Consider the following 20,839-nt stretch of genomic DNA (forward strand, 5'->3'; position numbering starts at 1 on the left):
GAAAGCAAGAAGCCTCAGTAGCATATTTTATATTAAATTAAACATATTCTATATAGTTAATAAATATTGAAATAGGACAACTGGGTTTTTACTACAACAAGCAGTTGATAATTTGGGGCAAAATAAAATAGGCTTTACCAGCCTATCCAAAGTATCCTTGTCAAAATCACTGGATCAAAAATAGGCCTGAATTATCCATGAATATTTGGTAGGTGAGAAAATGATGGAATACATTCCACATGGATATGAAATGCTGCATAAGCTATCATCTACTTTTTTTCTTGACAGTTTTGCTAATGTATATGGAAAGGACTGAAAAGTACCAAATTTCTCAAGCTCTGAAAAATAAAATTTTTATGAATAAATTTCTCACAGAATCTTAAATCATTTGAGAAAATCATTAGTAAGTAATCTTTCTTTCTTTTAAATTCCCCTCTTGTTTAAATATTTTAAAAGAATTTATCCTATACAAATTCAAAGTAACTGGAAACAAAGTATCTGCATGTTGATTTGATAACTATTCAACAAATTATGATATTTAATATAATAGAAAAAAGAATCTGAATTCAGAGAAATGCAAAATAATTCAATTGTAATAGACAAATACAAAGAGAAAGAAGCAGAAGCAATAAAACAAGCTAAATGGTGTCTATAGCAATACAAACTCAAAAACTAAAATTGTGTATCAATGCCTCAGAGCCTGGCTACAAAAGAAATACTAGAATCTAATCCTGCCTCAGTGCAGGCATAATGTACACATTATGGAATATGGAGTTTTTTTTTTCTTTTGGATTGTGTTAGAGAGGCTGTCAGGATAGGACACAGAAAACAAGTAATCAGGAAAGGGTGATGCCAATCACTTTTTTTTTTTTTTTTTTTAAACAAGGCTATTACATTAATCCCCCCCCCCAAAAAAAAAAGTATGAAAACTTCTAATGGTTCTAGGGATAGGGAAGAATATAATTTTGTATTCACTGAGTTCAAGTAATATTTAGTGAATACCTGTGCAGGAACTATATGGTACAAATGACAAGATAAAGCTACTTTTGATATGCTTACTCTTCAGAGCATTTTGTTGAAGGTTATCACTTAAAAGGCATTTATTCCCATGACCCAAAACTTCACAGACCTGGATCACAGTTTATTCATCTATAAATTATAAATTCTGAATTGGATGGCTTCTGACCTTCTATAATCTACAGACTATCATCCTATGCTGAATGAAAGTCACTTCCAATGTGAAATACCAAGCACAAGTAAGCAGAATTAAGCATTTGCATAAAAATCATTTAAAAGATAAATTTTTTTAAACTACAAAAGAAAAAGAAATTCAGTTAATATATGTTCAACTAGTGTATATATCTATCTAATGAGTTGTACTAAGATTTTAAGTTTGGAGATCAAGATAGAAGCATGCAAATGAGAGAAATAAGACCTTTCATATTGTGCTAATTAAAATATGATTCATTACATTAAAACACATTTCCCTAAGTCAAATACACTTAACACGATCATAATTGTTATTGTATGAGTAATAAAACCGTACTAAATAAAATCAAAAGCCAGGTATAAGAAAAGCACTTGGAATTAAAGCAACTGACAAAAGAATTCTGGATATAAGGGACGTGGAATTAATATAACTGACTACAGCATTCTGGATGTAAGGGATTTAAGTTAGATTCACAAAATTAATTTCATGGTGCTGAACAGAAATTTGTAGCAATCTGCAATTCTATGTTTCCTCATTCCAGATGTTGCTTGTATTATGTAGGACTGTTCTTCCTTACAGAAATCTGGAATAACGTCCAAGAGATGCTACTAAAATCTCAGGTTTAGGGTAGTCTCTATCATGTTATATTTTAGGGAAGGATCATTTGCCAATGATGGTCAAAAGAAGACTGTAGCAAACCAAAGCAGTGGTAACAAGACAGTTGAAGTAGCTACAGCATCTTGTGCTCTAAAAGCCCAGAAAAGAAAAGCAAAAATATATCTGAATGAAATTTTAGTATGTCATAATTGTAATATTAGAATACGGTCATGACTATATTTCTAGTACAAAGTGAATAGGAAAGTAGCCCTCAAAGTACAGGATTTTGGTTCTCACTCAATTAATGGTCTGAACCACAAGAATTCTTTTGAAGAATACAAAATGTAATAAAACATACACTGTAACTTTATTAGAATAACTTCAAGATGTTGAGTGGAATGAGGAGGACCAGGAGATCATTATGTATTTCAACAACAATACTACATGATGATCAATTCTGATGGACGTGGCCATCTCCAGCAATGAGATGAACCAAATCAGTTCCAATAGAGAAGTAATGAATTGAACCAGCTACACTCAGCGAAAGAATTCTGGGAGATGACTATGAACCACTACGTAGAATTCCCAATCCCTATATTTTTGTCTGCCTGCATTTTTGATTTCTTTCACAGGCTAACAATACACTATTTCAAAGTCTGATTCTTTTTGTACAGCAAATATACTGTTTGGACATGTATACTTATGTTATATTTAATTTATACTTTAACATATTTAACATGTATTGGTCAACCTGCTATCTGGGGGAGGGGATGAGGAGAAGGGGGAAAAAAACTGGAACAAAAGGTTTGACAATGTAAATAAAAAGCAGTAAAAAAAAAATTAAAAAAAAAAAAAAAGAATAACTTCAAAAAAGCTGATTGGTATTCTGATTAATGAAATTATTAATGAATCTGATGAACAGAAAAATGTGGCTTTAAAAAATAAAGTATTTATAAAAAAAGAACTTAAAATTTCTGAAAACCATGAATAACATTCATTTTGTTCTTTAGAAGGTAAAGATTGTTTTGGTTTGCTATATACGTTCTGGCCAATTGCTGTACCTTTACATATGAGGAGAAATATTTCTCTTAAGCTTCATGTTTTAGTCATGCTATCAGATGACTTTTATACAAAAAATAAAGATGTGCTAGCACAATATCAGCCCTTCTGGATTAACTTAAATTATACATAGAGAATACAATTTTTTGAAACCTAGAAAAGTAAGGGATTTCCTTTTGCTTGCTGAATACCAAATTTAATTACATTTTAATAATTAAATAGATGCACATAGACCAAATTTTGGTTAGACTTTTTTTTTGTTTGAATTTTCCTGGTTTTAAAATTGAAATTAAAAAATATTTCCCAGGGGGGAAAAAAACAACAACAATAGGTAGTAAAATCTTAACAGAATTGTTCATAATACCTAAATAAAAGTTCTTTCAGATATTTCATAGTGTTTACATTAAAATCAATGTATTATATGTGTGTGTGTGTGTGTGTGTGTACACGTGTATATAAATACATTATTAATTGGTACATGAAAGAGAAAGAACCACAACGGCCAACTTTAGTCAAATGCACTATAAAACTCCCTTATGATAAATATCTGTTATTTTGATATGTTTCAAAAGCAGTTCTTTTCTATGGAGCCACAAAAAAAACAAAACAAAAAATCATATTTGACTAATGTTATATAGTACTATTTCAAAAAATAGATATACAATAACAGAAATTAAACTAAATATTTTCATTTTCTATTTCTTAATCAAAATCTAATCTCCACAGGAAACATTTTTAAAATTTCACTGAAATGTAACAATTTTCTTTCATAACATCAAAAAAATTATCCTACCTGTTTTGACCGAGGTCTACCCGGGGAAAATTTTCTTTTGGTAATAGCTGGTTTACCCATGCCAATTTTTGGAGTGACAGAGATGTAAGTTGTTGGCATGTTTCCAGCAGAAGAATGTAAATTTGAAGGTTCACTATGAAGTATATCATTTGCAGAAGTCAAGTCTAAAGAAACAATGGAAGAACATATATTTGTCTTGCTTATATCTACTGCTGATGAAAATGCTGAATCTGTCTCCGATGGTGATATTATGGATTTTTCATCTAAAGGTGAACCAACTTTTAAACAATCATCAAATGTGGGAAGGCATTCCATTTCTACAATACCAGATGAAACTTCACAGATTTCATCTTTTTCTATTGCTCCTTGAACCTTGTCTATTCCCAAATCCATCTTTGCAATTAAAGCAGTATCTTCTTCACATGCAGGTGGTAAAATGTCTGATACCCCAATGATATTTTCAGGTGTTAATTGTGGAGATGGGGATTCTTCCAAGAATGCTGTTGCTTTGGATTCCTGTAATGTCTGCTGTTTTTCATCCTTTGGAGAACTCTCTGAATTTGTCAAAGCATTGTCATTTTCTGTCATTATCATCTTATTTTCATTTTGACCTTCACCATAAGATTGTACCGTTTTGTCAGACATTTCCATCTCATCTTTATCAGTCTGATTAGAAACTTCACTTTGCTCTTCAGGATTTAATTTATCCTGTGCAAGATCTGTAAAAAATTAAAATATACATTTTATATATATATACACACACACACACAGATTTTTATTAATATCAATTTTTTTAATTCTGAGATCAAAAAACATGCTAACAACTAAAAAAGGAAAAAAAAAAAAAAAAAAGAAAACACATAGTGACAATGAGACATAAAGATCTATTGCCTTCTACCAGAAAAAGCCTTTAAAAAAGACCTGAAGTAGCCTTAGTCGGTCAAGTCAAAGACAAAGGCTTTGCATTCAATTCTTTGAAAAGTAAGAGGGAGGAAAGGAGGAAGAGAGGGAGTAAGGAAAGAAGGGGAAAAAAAGGTGGGTAATGGAGAGAGGGAAGAGATAGAGAAGGAAAGGGGAGGAATAGAAGATACTATGAACATTTTTGTATAGATTGCACAATCCTGACTAAGAGTAAACACATTAAACTACTCCTTTAACAGTGAGATTTATGGGTTGAATAAAATAAATAAAAATTTAATGACTTTAAAAAGTATAATTTCAAACTGCTTTACAAAAATGAGACAAATACATAGCTCTACCAAAACCGAGTATCCTGATGTGCCTATTTTTCTATAACTCTTACAACATTACATATTTATCTTGTCATCTTTGCCCATTTTCAAAATGTGAAGTAAAATATCAGAGTTGTCTATATTGGCATTTTTTCCATATAGTTATTGAAAGAACTGTTTCTTCATACATTTTGGCTATGTATCCCCTAAGAAATTGTTCTTAATTTACAGTAATTCCCTATGTATCTTTGATAATTCTATTTCTTATGGTAATAAAAACAAAAACAAAACAAAAGCAGTGCTCATAAACTGAAGAAAAAGGTGAACAAATTTTTTTAAGTGACTAAAATGAAGTGAATGAAAGCCAGATATCCAGGGACAAGTTTCTTTCCCAAAAAGAAATTAGAAAATGAGAAACTAAACATAAGGAATATCAATGATGACGTCAGATTTGGCCGTTAGTTTAAATTTCAGTGACCTTAAAAAAAAAAAAAAAAAAAAAAAAAAAAAAAAAAAAAACACCTCTATATTTATTTGTGAAAAGATGTCTCTTGCTGGCTAGGAAGGAAGGTATATGTTTAGAAATTAAGTAATGGACAAAAATAAACTAAATAAATTTTTTTACTAACCAAATAACTTCTACCATTAGTATAAAACATAACTTTCAAAATAAACAAAGATAACTCACCCAGGATTAAAGGACTATCTGTTATAAGTCTTACTGCAGGACTGACATTCTTGATTTTAATCTGCTCTTCATCACAATCATGGACAGCTGCTAGAAACAATTTGATAAAGTCTCCAACAGTTTGCAAAACCTTCATGTTAATTTAACACTTAATCTTAAATATTATCATGAGAATTAAATCAATTGACAATTCAAATACACTTACTATGAATATCCTATTTTTTTTCTTCCCAAACACCTCAGATATACCTACACTACTCTTATTTCTCTGTTATTTACTTTTGTTTAATCAAAGCACAAACATTTCTTTTTTCTAACTTTCTTAGGAAAATTATGTAATGCTATAAAACCTGTAAATTCACATAACCTTATATTTTTCTCCAAAAAAAGGATACTAGTTAGGAAATCAGATTTAGGAAACACAGAATTAATAAATAAAATCACTTCCTCATAAATTTAAAATGGATAAGTCCATGCATTTGTATGTTCATTAACACATACACACACACAATCTCATTCTCATTCATTCTCTCTGTTACCATAAAGCAATACAGTGTTAAGTTTTAATAGTACAGAAGTTGCAAATTTACACAAATAAAATTTGAATGCTTAACTATATCAATTTCAAGTTGAATAAGAATAAGCAAATTATAATGCAATGTATATGTGTGATAATTTCTAGATTGAAACTTTCTCAGTGGAAGGGTAGAAGACATCCTCTAGCTTACCCAACTCTATCATCTAAGCTACATACAATAGCTTTTATCTTGTTGTGTCACATCAAAACTGTCAAGTATGGATCAAAACCATGTCTTCTCAGGATGATGTTAAGACTAGGATTAGCCTTAAACTTGAGCAGCAACTAATGAATGGTTTAACAAATATAAAAAAATCATCTAGAGTAATCCATAATACAAAATAGTGGTTATTTCTAATCTTAATAGAAACATAAATATTTAAATATTTTGAAAGAATCATTCGCATTTTTAAGCATGCAGCACTCATATTTCTAAAGTTAATAAGGTTGAAAATTGCAATGAAACTTTTGGGACACTCAGTATGTGTCATATATATATACATTATAACATGTGCATACACAAATAGGAATGAAATTCTTTTCTATAGTATATTAGGTAAAATTCAAGGTCATTAAGGGGAGAGAATTTATCTTAATGTAACAAGCTAAATGCAAACATAATGCAGGGACTTAAGATATAAGTAATAAATTTTAGCTATAATGCTAATACTTAGCTGTCATTTTAAACATTTCCTACTCATAAGAACATCATGTTTTTTTTTTTTTAAAGAAACAAAAGTTTTAAACAAAAACAAATACCAATAAATAATTAAAAACAATAATAAAAAAAAAAAAAGAACATGTGAACATACAACAAAAATCTAGATATGATTTTGGCTTTCATTATTTGAACTGATATGAACCACTAGGATGGTTAACATAAAATCGAGTTTTAGCATACACCTGCAAGGAACCACAATCCCTACCAATTTTCCTAAAAGCTTTAAAGAATTATGTAATAGTGGGCGTCTCTTCCACTAATGGTTAGGTTTTACACCACTAATTTTTATTTAGCTTTAAATCAGTGAGCTACGAAATATATGTAATTGTATTATATATATATGGAAAATATAACTATCTTAATACATATTTTATTACATATCTTCTTACCAACTGAAGCAATTTCAGGTCTTGTATCTTGATTTAAAGAACTGCTCCCAGCTTGGTCCATAAATACCAAACTCTCATCAACTCCTTCTGTTTCCATTTCATTAACAGAATCTTAAAAGGAAAATAATTTCTCTTGATTAGTATACAATATATTACATATATTTTAAAATGGCTGCTAGTTCTTAAGACCGATAATTTAATCAAAAAAGAAGTTTAACTGCTTAATTTATGAATAGAACTCTCAAATGCTACTAGTGCTTCATCTCACACTTACAGAAATGACAAATTGATCCTTATCCTTCTCAACATCTAGATTAGTCTACATGTTAGTCAATATAGTAACGTGTAGAATACAACATATCAAAAGATAAAAATACTGAAACAAATGAAGATTTTAAAAATCAACATAATAAACACTGGTTTTGCAATCAAAGAATTTAACACTAATGAATTTTATCACACTGGGCAAATCACACCCATCTAATGGATTCAAATCCATCTAACAGAAAAGAGGAAAGAATTAACTTCACAAAACTAATACCACATCATTATTTCTATTAAATTTGAACTTCTTATACTCAATCGAAAGTTCTAGTCTATTGATGTTTCATGATCTTGACGGTTATTTAACAAGTCTCTTACTCAAAAATACCACAGCTAAAAACTTTTAACCATAACTTCTGTCTTAAGTAAGTGAATAATTCCTCATACGTTAGGGTACTTCTTATTTTCAATTTTTTGTTATCTATTGGTTCCTTCTCTACTTGCCTACAAACCATCCTTAAACCTTTATTATTTGTTCTGAAAACCCTCTCAAGCTCTTTTTTCCCCCCTGCAGGCTTTTCTAAACTATATGTGAGGCATAAAAAATTTGTCATGGTTTCCTTGAAGACTCAGCTATCGTAGATATAGGTAAGAGGTCTTTCCTTGTTCCCATAATACTGAATTTCCCCATATATTATATTGCAAAAGCAAAACAAAGAAAAAAGAAAAGGTGAGATAACTTATTGGAAAAACAACTGACTGAAAAAATAAATTAAGGAGTGATAATTTAAAAATTATTGCTCTGCCTCAAAGCCAATTTTTTATCAAAAGAAACGGTCCTAATATTCTAGAACCTGAGGGTAAAATAAAAATTGAAAGAATCCACTAATCACCTACTGAAAGAGATCCCAAAATTAAAACTACCAGAAAGATTATCACCAAATTCCAGAGTTCTCAAGTCTAGGTGAAAATACTGCAAGCAGATAAAAACAAATTATTCAGATATCATGGAGCCACAGTCAGGACAGCACAAGACTAAGTTGTTTTCTACATTAAAGAATCTGAGGGCTAGGAATAAGTCATTGTGGAGAGCAAAAGAGCTAGAATTTCAACCAATAATCACCTACTCAAATCAAAAGTGAATACAATCCTTCAGGGGGGAAATAGACATTCAATAAATTGAGAACTTTCAAGCATTCCTGATGAAAAAACAAGCAATGAGTAGAAAAAATACAAGACTCAAAATATGTTTAAAAAAAAAAAAAAAAAAGAGGTAAATAATAAAGAGCAATCTTGAGATTCAATAAGGATAATTTATATTACTAGATTTATTTTATTATATGGGATGATAAATATAACTCCTAATAGCATCCTCATTAGTAGGGAAATTAGGAGAACTATACATAAAGTTGAATATAGGACAGGAGGATGTATACTGATTTCTAATACAGCTAGGGTCCTGCCTACAACGTTACTTTTTCAACTCTCTTCCAGAAATTGAAAAAAACTCCAATTCAACAGTCTCCTTTTTACTCATGAGATTTATAATCTAAATCTCCAGCCATCTTCAATTCAAAGAGCTCAGAACTGGATCATCTTCTAGACTATTTCTACCACTTATTTCCTAATGTTTTAGTGATGAAAGCAAGAATTATCATTCCTTTTGGTTGTATTACTAGTGCTTAAAACAGTGTGCTTGGTATATTTAAAAAAAAAAAAAAAAAACACCTTAAATTCTTTATCTTCACAAAGTTACTATTCATGTGTAAGCATATGCAGTATGATCCTCGATTTTATTCCATCTAAAGAATATTTGTCAAACATTTTTGAAACAGCAGAAAAATCAAGTCTAGAATTTTCCTCTGAATTTTTTAAGTGAAAAAAAGATAAGTTTCAAAGAAGATGGAACTAATGCTAAAGAATGAAGATTATATTAAGAAGACCCTAACAAGCTATCTGCATAATTCTTAAGTAACATAACAGTTTAGGCACAATTATGTGGCACAATGCATAGAACAACAGAAGTAAGTTCAAGAAGACCTTAAAATTTGGCTTCAGATACTCATTAGTTGTATGACTCAAGGAAAGGCACTCAACTCTACCTGACTCAATTTCTTCATCTGTAAAATGAGTTGCAGAAAGAAATGGGGAATCACTCTAGTTATCTTTGTCAAGAATAACCCAAATTGGGCCATAAAGAGTAGAACACTATGTAAACAACAACGAAACAAGATAAGAAATTGAAAAAAACAAAACAAAACAAAACAAAAAAAAAAAAAAAAAAAACACCTCACTACACATATATAAATATGTATGTATATACATATATGGAAAAGTTTCTGTAACTGTTCATTTTACTTAAATTTGCTAGTTCATACAAAAGGACATGCAGTTGCTATTTTATGCCCTAACCCATAGCTTTCATTTGAACTATCTTATTTCCAAGCAAGAATCTGGACATTTCAATTGAAGTTTCCTCCTCATACCTTGGATGGAATAAATGTTCTGATTAGTTCTCTGTCCTTATCAAATTACCTTTCCCACCCTAAATACAATAATCAAGCTTTCACACTGGCTCAGCTAATAAAATTTCAATTGTTTGGTCATTAGCTGTTCTAGGACATAAGAAATTTAAACAGTTAAAATCAATCAAATGAATATTTAGTAAGAACCTACTTTGTGGCAGGAATTATGAAAATCTTTTAAAATAGTTTGAAAGAATTATCAATGAACCATCTTAAGTAGTCAAAAATTTAACATTTATTTGCTTCTGTTGGAATTACTTTAAATCGAAGGTAGCCTGATGCCATCACCAAGAAAAGATGTGAAACCACCTAAAATCAATCTGTCATCTTGATGCAGTCTATCTATACCAGACCATTTCCATATGATTTTTGTCTATGACCTCTCACAAGATTACAGTTAAGTATCTGTTCAGTATTCTAAGACTTATCTTGCTTTCTTTTGATTTTACCTAAACACCAAAGCAATATTCTGTGATTATCTTAAACTCTCTACTTTTGACTAACCCATCTATCTTATCAGCAAATTTCTTTGATTACATTATTGACATAGCATGTCTTTGTACTGTTTTTATAAACCAACTATAGCAGTAACCAGATATTTTTAATTTCCAAATGCAACCAATTTAGTTTTAAAATGGCATTATTTCTAATATTCACTAAGTTCCCACTCTCATCTTGAAATATTCATGACATAATGGCATATGGCTCATGTATATTCCACATGCCTTTGTCCTACCTAATGATTGGAGCCGTTTTATTTTAAAATCACTTTTTTTTTTTACCTGTCTTCCTTTATGCTCACCTTTGCCCTTAAGTCACAAAGCTGCAAAATATGATTTCACCCACATTACTAATTCTTTTCATAAACACTTCAACTTGAGATAAATGAGGATTTATTGCCCTGAAATGCATGTTAAAATACCTTATAGAGATATACTGTGCCATGTTCTATGGCAATGTCTACCAGTAACATGAAGGGTTGAAATTTTTTTAACATTAATTATGCTATATTTATATTACAATATTTCAAAAGACTAGGTTAAAAATATTTTTTCTCTAATTTGTTCTTACATAATTAAAATATTTTAAATTAAATTTTAAAATGAATTAAATACATGAATATAATTAAAATTAAAATTACATATTGAAGAGAATTTAAACCACTAAAAGGAGAGGATTACCAATATGGATGCATTTATCTAAAGACTCACCAATAAAGAACTTAAATGAATTACCAGTATATGAGTCTTATTAGAATGGCAGTATTACTTGATTTTCACCAATTTTTAAAGATTATTATGAATATGCTCAAAGAGTTTAAAAATAAAATTACTACCTTTGTAATGTATAATTAGATCAAATATACTAAATAACCTCCTCCATCTTTCTTTGTTGACAACTTCACAAGAAGACAGTCCCACTGTGTGTGACTTCTGAGTTTACTAAAAACTACCTTCATGAATTGGTTTTATATAAAGAAAAATACTGAGTTTTACCTGTACCAGACTGGGGAACTGTTTCAGAAGTCTCCATTTCATCACAAGGTTGTACTGGTTCCAAATCGCCTAACTGTTTACAACACATGCAGACATAGTCTTCCTTTAACTGTGAATCTAATTCTGTATCCGCTGGTTTGTCACATTCTATATGAATCCATCTGGAGTAATTAACATTAAAAATATTTAAAAGAAATTATGAAAACTAAAATGACTAACCTAAATTCAACACACAGTTGCAAGGAAGAACATCAACTAACTGTGAATAAAGCGGTAATCTACAAAGTTCACCCCCCAAAAATATTGGGGAAACAACAATCATAAAAGTATTAGAAACTAGTAATTATTTTTGACTATTACATGTCAGAGATGATGACATTACACTATTCTATAATCTTTCTTCCATTCTCACTTTGCCTCATTTCTTTTTTCTTCTTTTTAAGTTGCCCAAATATTTCTTCTTCCCCCTTTACGTAATTTTCCTTTCTTAGACACTACCAGTAGTACTCATGCCACTTAAGTCTGAAAATTATCAGAGATAAAAATATAATTGATTCCCAACTCTGACTATATCATCCTTCCTTGCTAGAAAGGACTGGGAACTCAAGAGCTGAAGACAGATAGACATCCTCAAGAATCATTATGTCTCACCCATTTCAAGAAATAACTGTGGCTGCTTACCTTTTACACATTTGACAATGCAACATATCTTTCTGAAAGTCTGGTTGGTAGCACTTCCCACAGAAAGGGCAGGCCGTATTATCTTGAGGTTGATAACAATTGTCACACACTAGGCAATTGTGGTGCCATTGAGAGCTGGTTCGAGTGCCACATTCTGCACATATTCTGCAGTTCTAAATAGCATGAAGTAAATATAATTGCAGATATATTTTAAATTGATAGAAGTTATATTTCAGGACAAAAGGGAGAAACTTTGCTTTTACCACTAAGAATTTTAAAAAAAGTTTAAAAATACAAAAAAAAAAAAAAATCATTTTTATTTACTATTTCTAGCTTTTTTTTTTTTAAACCATTATGTTATATTGGGAAAGATGAGTTAACTACATAATTATGAATAAAAATTTTAAATGAAAAATCATAAATACTTGCGTTTTGTTCTCTAAGCTAGAGATTTTCACTAATAAAGACAAAATAAAGGTTTTTAGCTCTTACTATCTGGAGAAATCAAATCCTATGATGAATTGTCGCCACACAGTTTTCACCTTATAGACAGCAATATTTACAACATTTAAGACCACAAAGGTCTCTATGCTACATTTATTAAAAAAAAGATTTGTCAGTCCAGTTCTTTTTGTACAGCAAAATAACTGTTTGGACATGTATACTTATATTGTATTTTATACTTTAATATATTAACAATGTATTAGTCAACCTGCCATCTGCGTGAGGGGAAAAATTTGAACAAAAGGTTTGGCAATTGTCAATACTGTAAAATTACCCATGCATATAACTTGTAAATAAAAAAGCTATAATTAAAAAAATAAATAAAAATAAAAAGATTTGTCATTTGGGTTACATGACATCATCATCAAAAAAAAACATCCCCCAAAAAGTCAAAATGTGCATGTATTTGTCTTTGAAGCATTGTTACAGCTTTTTAAAGCAATGTCAAAAGATACTTTAAGTCTTTGCATGTAAGAGTGATTTTTATGAGTTATTCATGATATGTAGGTTTGGTTTTTTTCCCCACTGTGGAATTGATTTTAAGTTTTCCGAAACTACAATCTGAATAACTTTAATTATAGCAAATATTCATATAAATATATACATATCCACCTTCACACCATTTTTCTCCTTATTTAAACAACTGAGGGTGTTGGAATGACTGGATGAACTGCTTCCAACAGGAAAAAAATCATCTCTCATTTATTCTAAAATCTGATTCCCTTAAATCTATTTTAGTTCTCCCTCCCTTTCAAAGCAACAACAAAAAAAATAAAATAAAATAAAAATTCAAGATTCAACTCAGGAATAGATCTGATCCTTTAAAAATATAAATTGTCTCATACGTTATTTATACCTCTCCGGTGCATTTCACAGAAAATTTCAGTTCTCCTCTACTACACTTTAAACTACTTGGTGAGAATGAGAATGAGCATATTATCTTTTTATTTCATTCTCCCTCTAATACCTTTTAAGTAGTGCTCTCTCTCATATATAGATAGATAGATATAGAGATAGAGATATATAGATATATAGAATTATTCTGAGCAGAATCCCACCCATTCAAGTTCACTCAAGAAACTGGACTTCTAATCCTGGCACTGCTTCTAATAATATTGGACAAGCCAATTAACGTCTCTTTTTCTCAATTTCCTCCTTGAAAAATAAACTCTGAATTTGATTCCTAAGTACTCATCCAGGTATAAATTTTTGATACCTTGTTCAAGAAGGTACCTAATTCAATCGTAGGCCACAAACTGGTTTACATATAGAGTAAATTATTGTTTACCCTTTATTGTGATTTTTTTGTGTGTAAACTCATCAGTTGAAACATCACAAGCTTTATTTCACACCAATTACTACTTTTTAGTATTTACTTTCAGCATTTTGGTGAAAAACCTCATTCCATTTTTGAAAGATACATAAATATGCACAAAAATTTTTACAAAACTTATTTTCCATGATATGGTAAAATAGAAAACCTGCTCCATAATGAAGAAACCAAATTTTTAAGTAGAAAGATATTTTTAGTGTTATTTAAAGTTGACTTTACATATATAGGAAATTCTAACAAATTTAAGTGAGCAATAGAATTTAAGTTTTGGTTAAAAAACAAAGTATCCAATTTCTTTGTTTCAGGTTTAATAAACAAGTGAACTTTTTTTTTTGTCTTCAAAATAAAAGAGACTAATAAAATTTTATTTAAACAAAAAACATAACCTACTTTGCATTTCCAGCCATTTGTTGGTACTGAATCCATAACTGGTTGAAGACAAAAAGTATGATATCCCTTGTCGCATGTATCACAAACCAGCATCTTGCTATCTTCTCCAGAGTGCCTATAAGAATAAATTAGCAATAATGACACAAAGCAACAAGATAGTCTTAGTATTTAGGAATATATTTTCTGTTAAGATGTATTCCTGTTTCTAAGGTCATAATTCATCTCATATATAGGACATAAATTATTTCTGCTTCTAGCTTCTCTATCTGCAATCAAGAAAAAAAATTCTTATTTTAAATCTTATATCTCATTTCTGAATTAAAAGGACTATCGCAAATTTAAATAATTCCAGGCATCAAGAAGATAGAGAAGGTTTCTACCAGACAATAGACAAAGTCTTTCCGGTACACTTTAATACATTAATGGATAACTACATAAGTAAATCTGTTTTGCTCATTTTAGGGTATTCTGAGTGGGGAAAAAACAAATCAGATTCTTTCTCCTCAAACCTTAACTGTGCTCTTGAGGGATGGAAAATGAATATAACACTGGAAGAAACAGCTGAAAGGCAATTAATGGTTACAATCTAAGGAAATCAATGACTTCTTTTAGCTGCTGACTACCTTGCATGCTTCTAGTCAACCATATATTTTCATCCATTCTCATCCATTCTCCACAATTTTAACTCAAACTTTTGTCTTATCATGTTGACTCTCAGATACCAGGAAACCAAAATATATCTGAGAGCCTTCAATTCTGAAGGGAAAAAGAGTTAAGATATGACTTTCCATCTGATCACACACCTTCAATCTCTAGCTATGCTCTTCTCCCCTCTTCACTTCCTATCACTCAGATATCTTTTGTCACTATCTCCTAATTCAGTCTTGTGAATGAAGAAGTAACCCAAATTCTTGCAAAATGGGAATTTGGATTACCTCTTTATTCACGCTTATACAAAAGGTAACATTGGATCTTATCTCCCGAAATACAATGGAATTTTCTAAATTCCCATTCTTCATGGTTTCTCTGAAATCCATAAAAATATAGAGCTTGTTCTTCATCCTTGAAACTCTTCACTCATAGTTCTCCTTTCTAGCCAAATCTGTTTTCTTTGCTGAACTCTCATACAAATATGTCTACTAACCACAGATATCTCGGAGGATTCTATCTTGAGATCCCTACTCTTCTCTCTGTGTACTGTATTTCATTTAGTGATCTCATCAGCTCACAAAGATGTCAATATTATCTCTATGTTAATAATTCTCAAATGTATCAATCTTACCCCAATTTCTATACTCGACTCCAGTCTCCTATCTTCACCTCTATGCTAGCGATGCAGTCTTTTGACTATCCCTAGGTACTGAAAAGTCAAAGTACTTAAAAGCAAGACTGCTAGAGGATGATTTTGTTCTTCCCAAGTTCAAATAAATTCATAGTTTTATAGATTCATAATTCATAAGATTTCCTAAATACATGTGGTTGGTATCCCTTCAAATATACACTAAGCTCCCAGGGGCTAAACCTCATCATCTTCTATTCCTCTATTTCTCCTCAGAAATAATTAAACCTTTTTTCCTCACTATGAATCACTTCTATAATAAAAAAAATTAAGGCTTCATAAGCAACCATATGATCAATTATTTCTAATCATATGATCTCCAAACCATCTAACACATTCATCCCTAATTTTGTTTCTCAACCTTCTAGGCAACTGATACCACCAGATGCATATTGGGACATTTTCAAAATAGTTTTATTATCTTTTCTCCCTTCCTTCTAACCTCATGATATTTCTGTAAGGCACTACTATCGTTCCAATGACTGAGGTTTGCAAGCTTGACTTTAAGTTAAACTTGACTTAACTTCACAAAATCTTCATTTTATCCATATTGATTTTTATTTCCCCAACATCTCTCACCATTCTCTTTCATGAAACTTAACCTCATTACATGTCATTTAAACTACTTAAATAGCCTTGTAATTGTTTTCTATATCTTATTTCTATTCTCTCTAAATAATCCTCCATGGAATTCCCCATTTCTAAATCACACATCTGACCACATGTGCCACCAAGATTAAAGGGTTTCAGGGGCTCCCTAAGATAAAATTAAAACTCTTCTATTTGGAAATAAAGACCCTGACACTGTTAAATCCACAACTATTACATACTACTTGTTTCTCATGATTCCTACAACTCATTCAAATTGTCCAGGTTGTTCCTCCCTGACCAGATATTAGTGGCCAGCCCTTGTTTTTGAACACAATATTTCCCAAGAGGAGAAATACTCCCTTCACCTTTGTTCAAAACACTTCATAATAAAATCTGTAATCTCCTAGCTATAAATGTCTGGTCATTACTATCAAAATCATTTTTATACTTAGTACATTCATAGAATCAAAGTCACAAAACAACTTCTAAAGCTCACTTACTGCCTCTGTGACTTTGGGGCAAGCTATGTAACCTCTGGGTCTGAGATCATTCGTTATTACAATGATAAGTTTTTTAAGGTATAAGATTCTATGACATGGGACAAACAATTAAAAAAAAACAATTATCAAAAAATATATAGGAATCAACTTCTTCATTCCATATACACAGGAATCATTTAAGTATATCTTATTATGACTAAATTCCTCCTTTTTGTAGAATAGGTAGAATATGAATCCAACCTTTTTGATTCCAAGACAAAAAACTAGGTCATGCTGCCTTCTCAGTATAAAACTAATTTGCATCATTTCTGATGGGTTAAGTCTCTAATTAGTGGTACTAATAAAGTAAAACTACATTAGAAACAAATTTTTAAAATGCTACTTGTTGACTATATTTAGAGTTACTATCAGAAAACACAATAAGCAATTACTTGGAATTGGAAACTTCGTTACTGAAGCAGTCAAGGCCTGAGAAGATATAGGCCTCTTTAAAGGGATATATATTAGCAATGAATTTTCTGAGGTCTACTGTCTACAAGCATTCCTTTTTATCCTATGTAAGAGGCAGTAATTTGCAACTGTCTTGCATATAACATTCTCAATTGTGTATAATTTGAAACTTGGGCTTCAGGGTGTACAGTATAATCTTTACTCCTCAGTAAGGAATACAAATGTAATGGCAGGGATATGTTCAATTTCAGCTATACCTTGTTGGACTTCTCTTCTAAAATGAAACTCATAAATACTTTTGTAAAAATTTCCCCATAGCTAAAAATATTGTTTTTCATTTCAAATTTTCTTATAATATGTCTGCATCTATAATCCAATTATAAAAATTTCTTTTAAAAACTCCTACTATGGGGGCAGCTAGGTGGCGCAGTGGATAAAGCACTGAAGTCAGGAGGACCGGAGTTCAAATTTGATCTCAAATACTCAACACCTCCTAATTGTGTGACCCTGGGCAAGTCACTTAAACCCAACTGCCTTAGCAAACAAAACAGAACAAAAAGACCTCCTACTATATATAAGGAATCACATTAGACAAGTTATAGAGGTAGAAAGAAAAATGAACTTTATTATGTCCAATATTCTTTACCTAATAGTAATGTATGTATATTAAATATTACTTCAACCTCATCTCCAAGTAGAATGTTCTTTAAGGGTAGTAACTTATTTTCCGTCTTAGAATATTTAGTACATAGCATAAGACTTTACTCAAATAAATGTATTATTTAATATATTTTCTTATATAGGCGATTAATAAGATTACAAATTTAGAGTTTAAGGAACCTTTAGAGGCCTGCCTGATTTTAATAGATAAGGAACTTGAAACACAGATGATTTAATTTGATTTGCAAAGAGTCATATAAATGTGGGATGTTTAAGAAAGTATTTGAACTCACAATTTCCAAGCTCCAAGTCTCCACATTAACTCAATCAATAAGAAGCATATGATGCCTAATGACTCAATGTTTAAATTTAAGCTAAGCCAGCCCCATAATCAAAGTATCTTATCCATTCAGTTTTCCAAAGCCTATAAATCTTGGATGATTGAGTGGCTCAGACAAGTCACCACATCAGGATAGAGGGTGAGGCATTTTGCAGAAGCCTATCAAGACAATATCTTAATCTGCTCAATTTTTCTGCATAATTACTTTGGGTATAGAAATAAAGTTAGGGGCAATAAATATTCCTTTTCATTACTATTTTAGGGGGGGGGGTGTTAAATTTAGTTGGAAGTTCAATGTCCCTATGCCTGAAATAAAAAAAAAAAAAAAATGAACACTCACTGGCTAAAATTGTTATCAATTAGAAATTCATTTCATATATAACATGCTTAGGAAAGCATAGGGGAAGGGAAAGCCAAGAAGCAATAGAGATAATATAGATGAAAAAATGGTTGTAAAAAGAATGGTTTAATCAGATTATTTTTTGAACAGAATTTTAAAGAGTAGAGAAATTCTGAACTAGTTGCAAGGAGGATACTATAGTAAAATCTTGAGATCAACAACATGGCACTGTTCTATGACTAGCAATAACCTCTAAAGAACAGGAAATTTTTAGCTCATGCCTTGGTATTACTAGAGAAAAGCAAAAAACTTTCTGATTATATATACTGCAAACATGCTTGTCAATTAAAACATAAACAAGATGAAATAATATTAGTCTAGATTAGAAGTCCGAAACACATGGCTCATAGACTGCACACTCATCATTCTCCCGGGTGCAGCTTGAATTTGATTAAATTTTAATTGGAAAATATTTAACAAAAGAAGTAAAAATACCATAACAAATATTACATTTTTAAAAATAAGTCAATTTGGAGACAGCAAGGATCCTAATATATGAATTAATAGCTCTATTTTTCAGGTTGACATACCTGGTCTAAATATGTTATTGTAAATTGTCAAAATGGATTTCTATTATAAATTCTTCTATAAATTTAGTCCAAAATGAGTCTTCGTTTTCCTGGGATAATCACAATTGGATAATATAAGCATGTAAAATTGAGCCAGGACATGCTGATGAAACGGGATTTAAAATTTTAGCAACATTATTGAAAATCAGCTTAAAGGAAAATAAATCAGTAACTCAGTCCAATATGAAAACCTAGATTTATTTTTTTAATGTATTGATTTATCTATTTCTTTAAAAATTAAATAAAATAAAAGAATAAAAACCATTGCCACGTGTACAGTAAAATTTTAAAGACTCAAAATATGAAAAAATAATTTTCCATTTCAAAAAAAGCCTAGAGTAGATTTTCAAACTGTCCATGAAGAGAAATTTACTGGGACAGAACTAAAAGACAAATGAATATTGCATTTGAGGAACAACATTCAAATTCTGCTTCTATAAATATCTACATGACTTGATCAATTATTTGATATTTATAAGGCTTTACTTCCTTCAAAACCTATAAAATAGTGGGATTAAAATAAATGAAATCAAAGTTTGCTCTAAGCTCTTGATCTATGATCAGATTAAGCCAGACCTCCAATAGAAATGCTTTTCTAGATCAGGATGTTAATGCTTGTTGAATTCAATTACCAATGGGGGGAAGCAGTGTGAAATAGTCAACTGATAATTATATCATTCCTATCAAACAGTAATGACTATTACTAAACATAATAACATAGTATTAAAAATAAAAAATAATAATGATGAAAGATACATATATTTTGAACAAACAAACATTTTCAAGTAATAAAGCTAGATAACAAAACTTTCCATATTCTCTAGGTAGTCTGACTAAAGATCAACACAATTCAGAGAGGCAAGTTAATACTACAAACTATGTATTCCTTGATAGCAACAACTGTCCTTTGTCGTTTCTTTGTATCTCCAGGACTTACAAATGAGTGCCACAAAACAGTGCTTAATAAATGTTTCCTCACTGATTTTAACTGAATTAAATATGGGAACTTGGTTTCTCCAGTAACAGTCTTGAAAAAGTAAATCCCACTTAAGATTAGACATAAAAATGAGCATGGGAGCACTTAAAGTCATTTCCATATCTAGATCATGAAAGGTATAATATGGTCATTTACCAAGTCACTGTTTAAGTTACCATCATTTTAGACAAAGGACACCCCACCCTGTCTCTTCTGTGTTGATTAATATGTTCCATAGGCTAAAGCTTTAAAAAAGAAAAAACAATTAAGAACTCCCAACTAACTAGATTCTTCAATTTACCAGTATCAAAATTTAAGGTAAAAGAAAATGTTCAAAAGAGGCAAAAGAAAGGAAAAAAATAAATAAACTAAGATGTAGGATCATTTGGGACATCTCTATCTTACTGCTTTAATTTGAAGGTTATGAAAAGAACTTCCTTTTCCCTCTGCCCAATTATCAAAAGATCTACATCAATAAACGTATTAAATTAGCCAGACAGAATAATCCTTACTCAAGGAGGGCTAACTACAATGTTCTCTATTTAACATTATAAC

The 20,839-nt window shown here is 30.5% G+C and overlaps 1 protein-coding gene across 15 annotated transcripts in view; it reads right to left on the reverse strand.

Moving 5' to 3' along the window:
* Positions 1–20,839, reverse strand: part of KMT2C (lysine methyltransferase 2C) — a 242,261-nt gene that overhangs the window by 103,745 nt on the left and 117,677 nt on the right. For 14 of the 15 annotated variants that reach the window (XM_031939470.1, XM_031939483.1, XM_031939481.1 and 11 more), the window contains 6 exons: positions 14,460–14,574; positions 12,233–12,405; positions 11,552–11,712; positions 7,267–7,377; positions 5,580–5,669; positions 3,660–4,378 (listed from right to left, as the gene is read on the reverse strand). In XM_031939470.1, coding sequence (XP_031795330.1) covers positions 3,660–4,378; positions 5,580–5,669; positions 7,267–7,377; positions 11,552–11,712; positions 12,233–12,405; positions 14,460–14,574 — 1,369 coding nt within the window. The remainder of the gene's footprint in view (positions 1–3,659; positions 4,379–5,579; positions 5,670–7,266; positions 7,378–11,551; positions 11,713–12,232; positions 12,406–14,459; positions 14,575–20,839) is intronic. The other variant, XM_031939472.1, reaches the window with a different exon arrangement.

Source organism: Sarcophilus harrisii, chromosome 5 (genome assembly GCF_902635505.1).
Source record: "Sarcophilus harrisii chromosome 5, mSarHar1.11, whole genome shotgun sequence".
Taxonomy (NCBI): domain Eukaryota; kingdom Metazoa; phylum Chordata; class Mammalia; order Dasyuromorphia; family Dasyuridae; genus Sarcophilus; species Sarcophilus harrisii.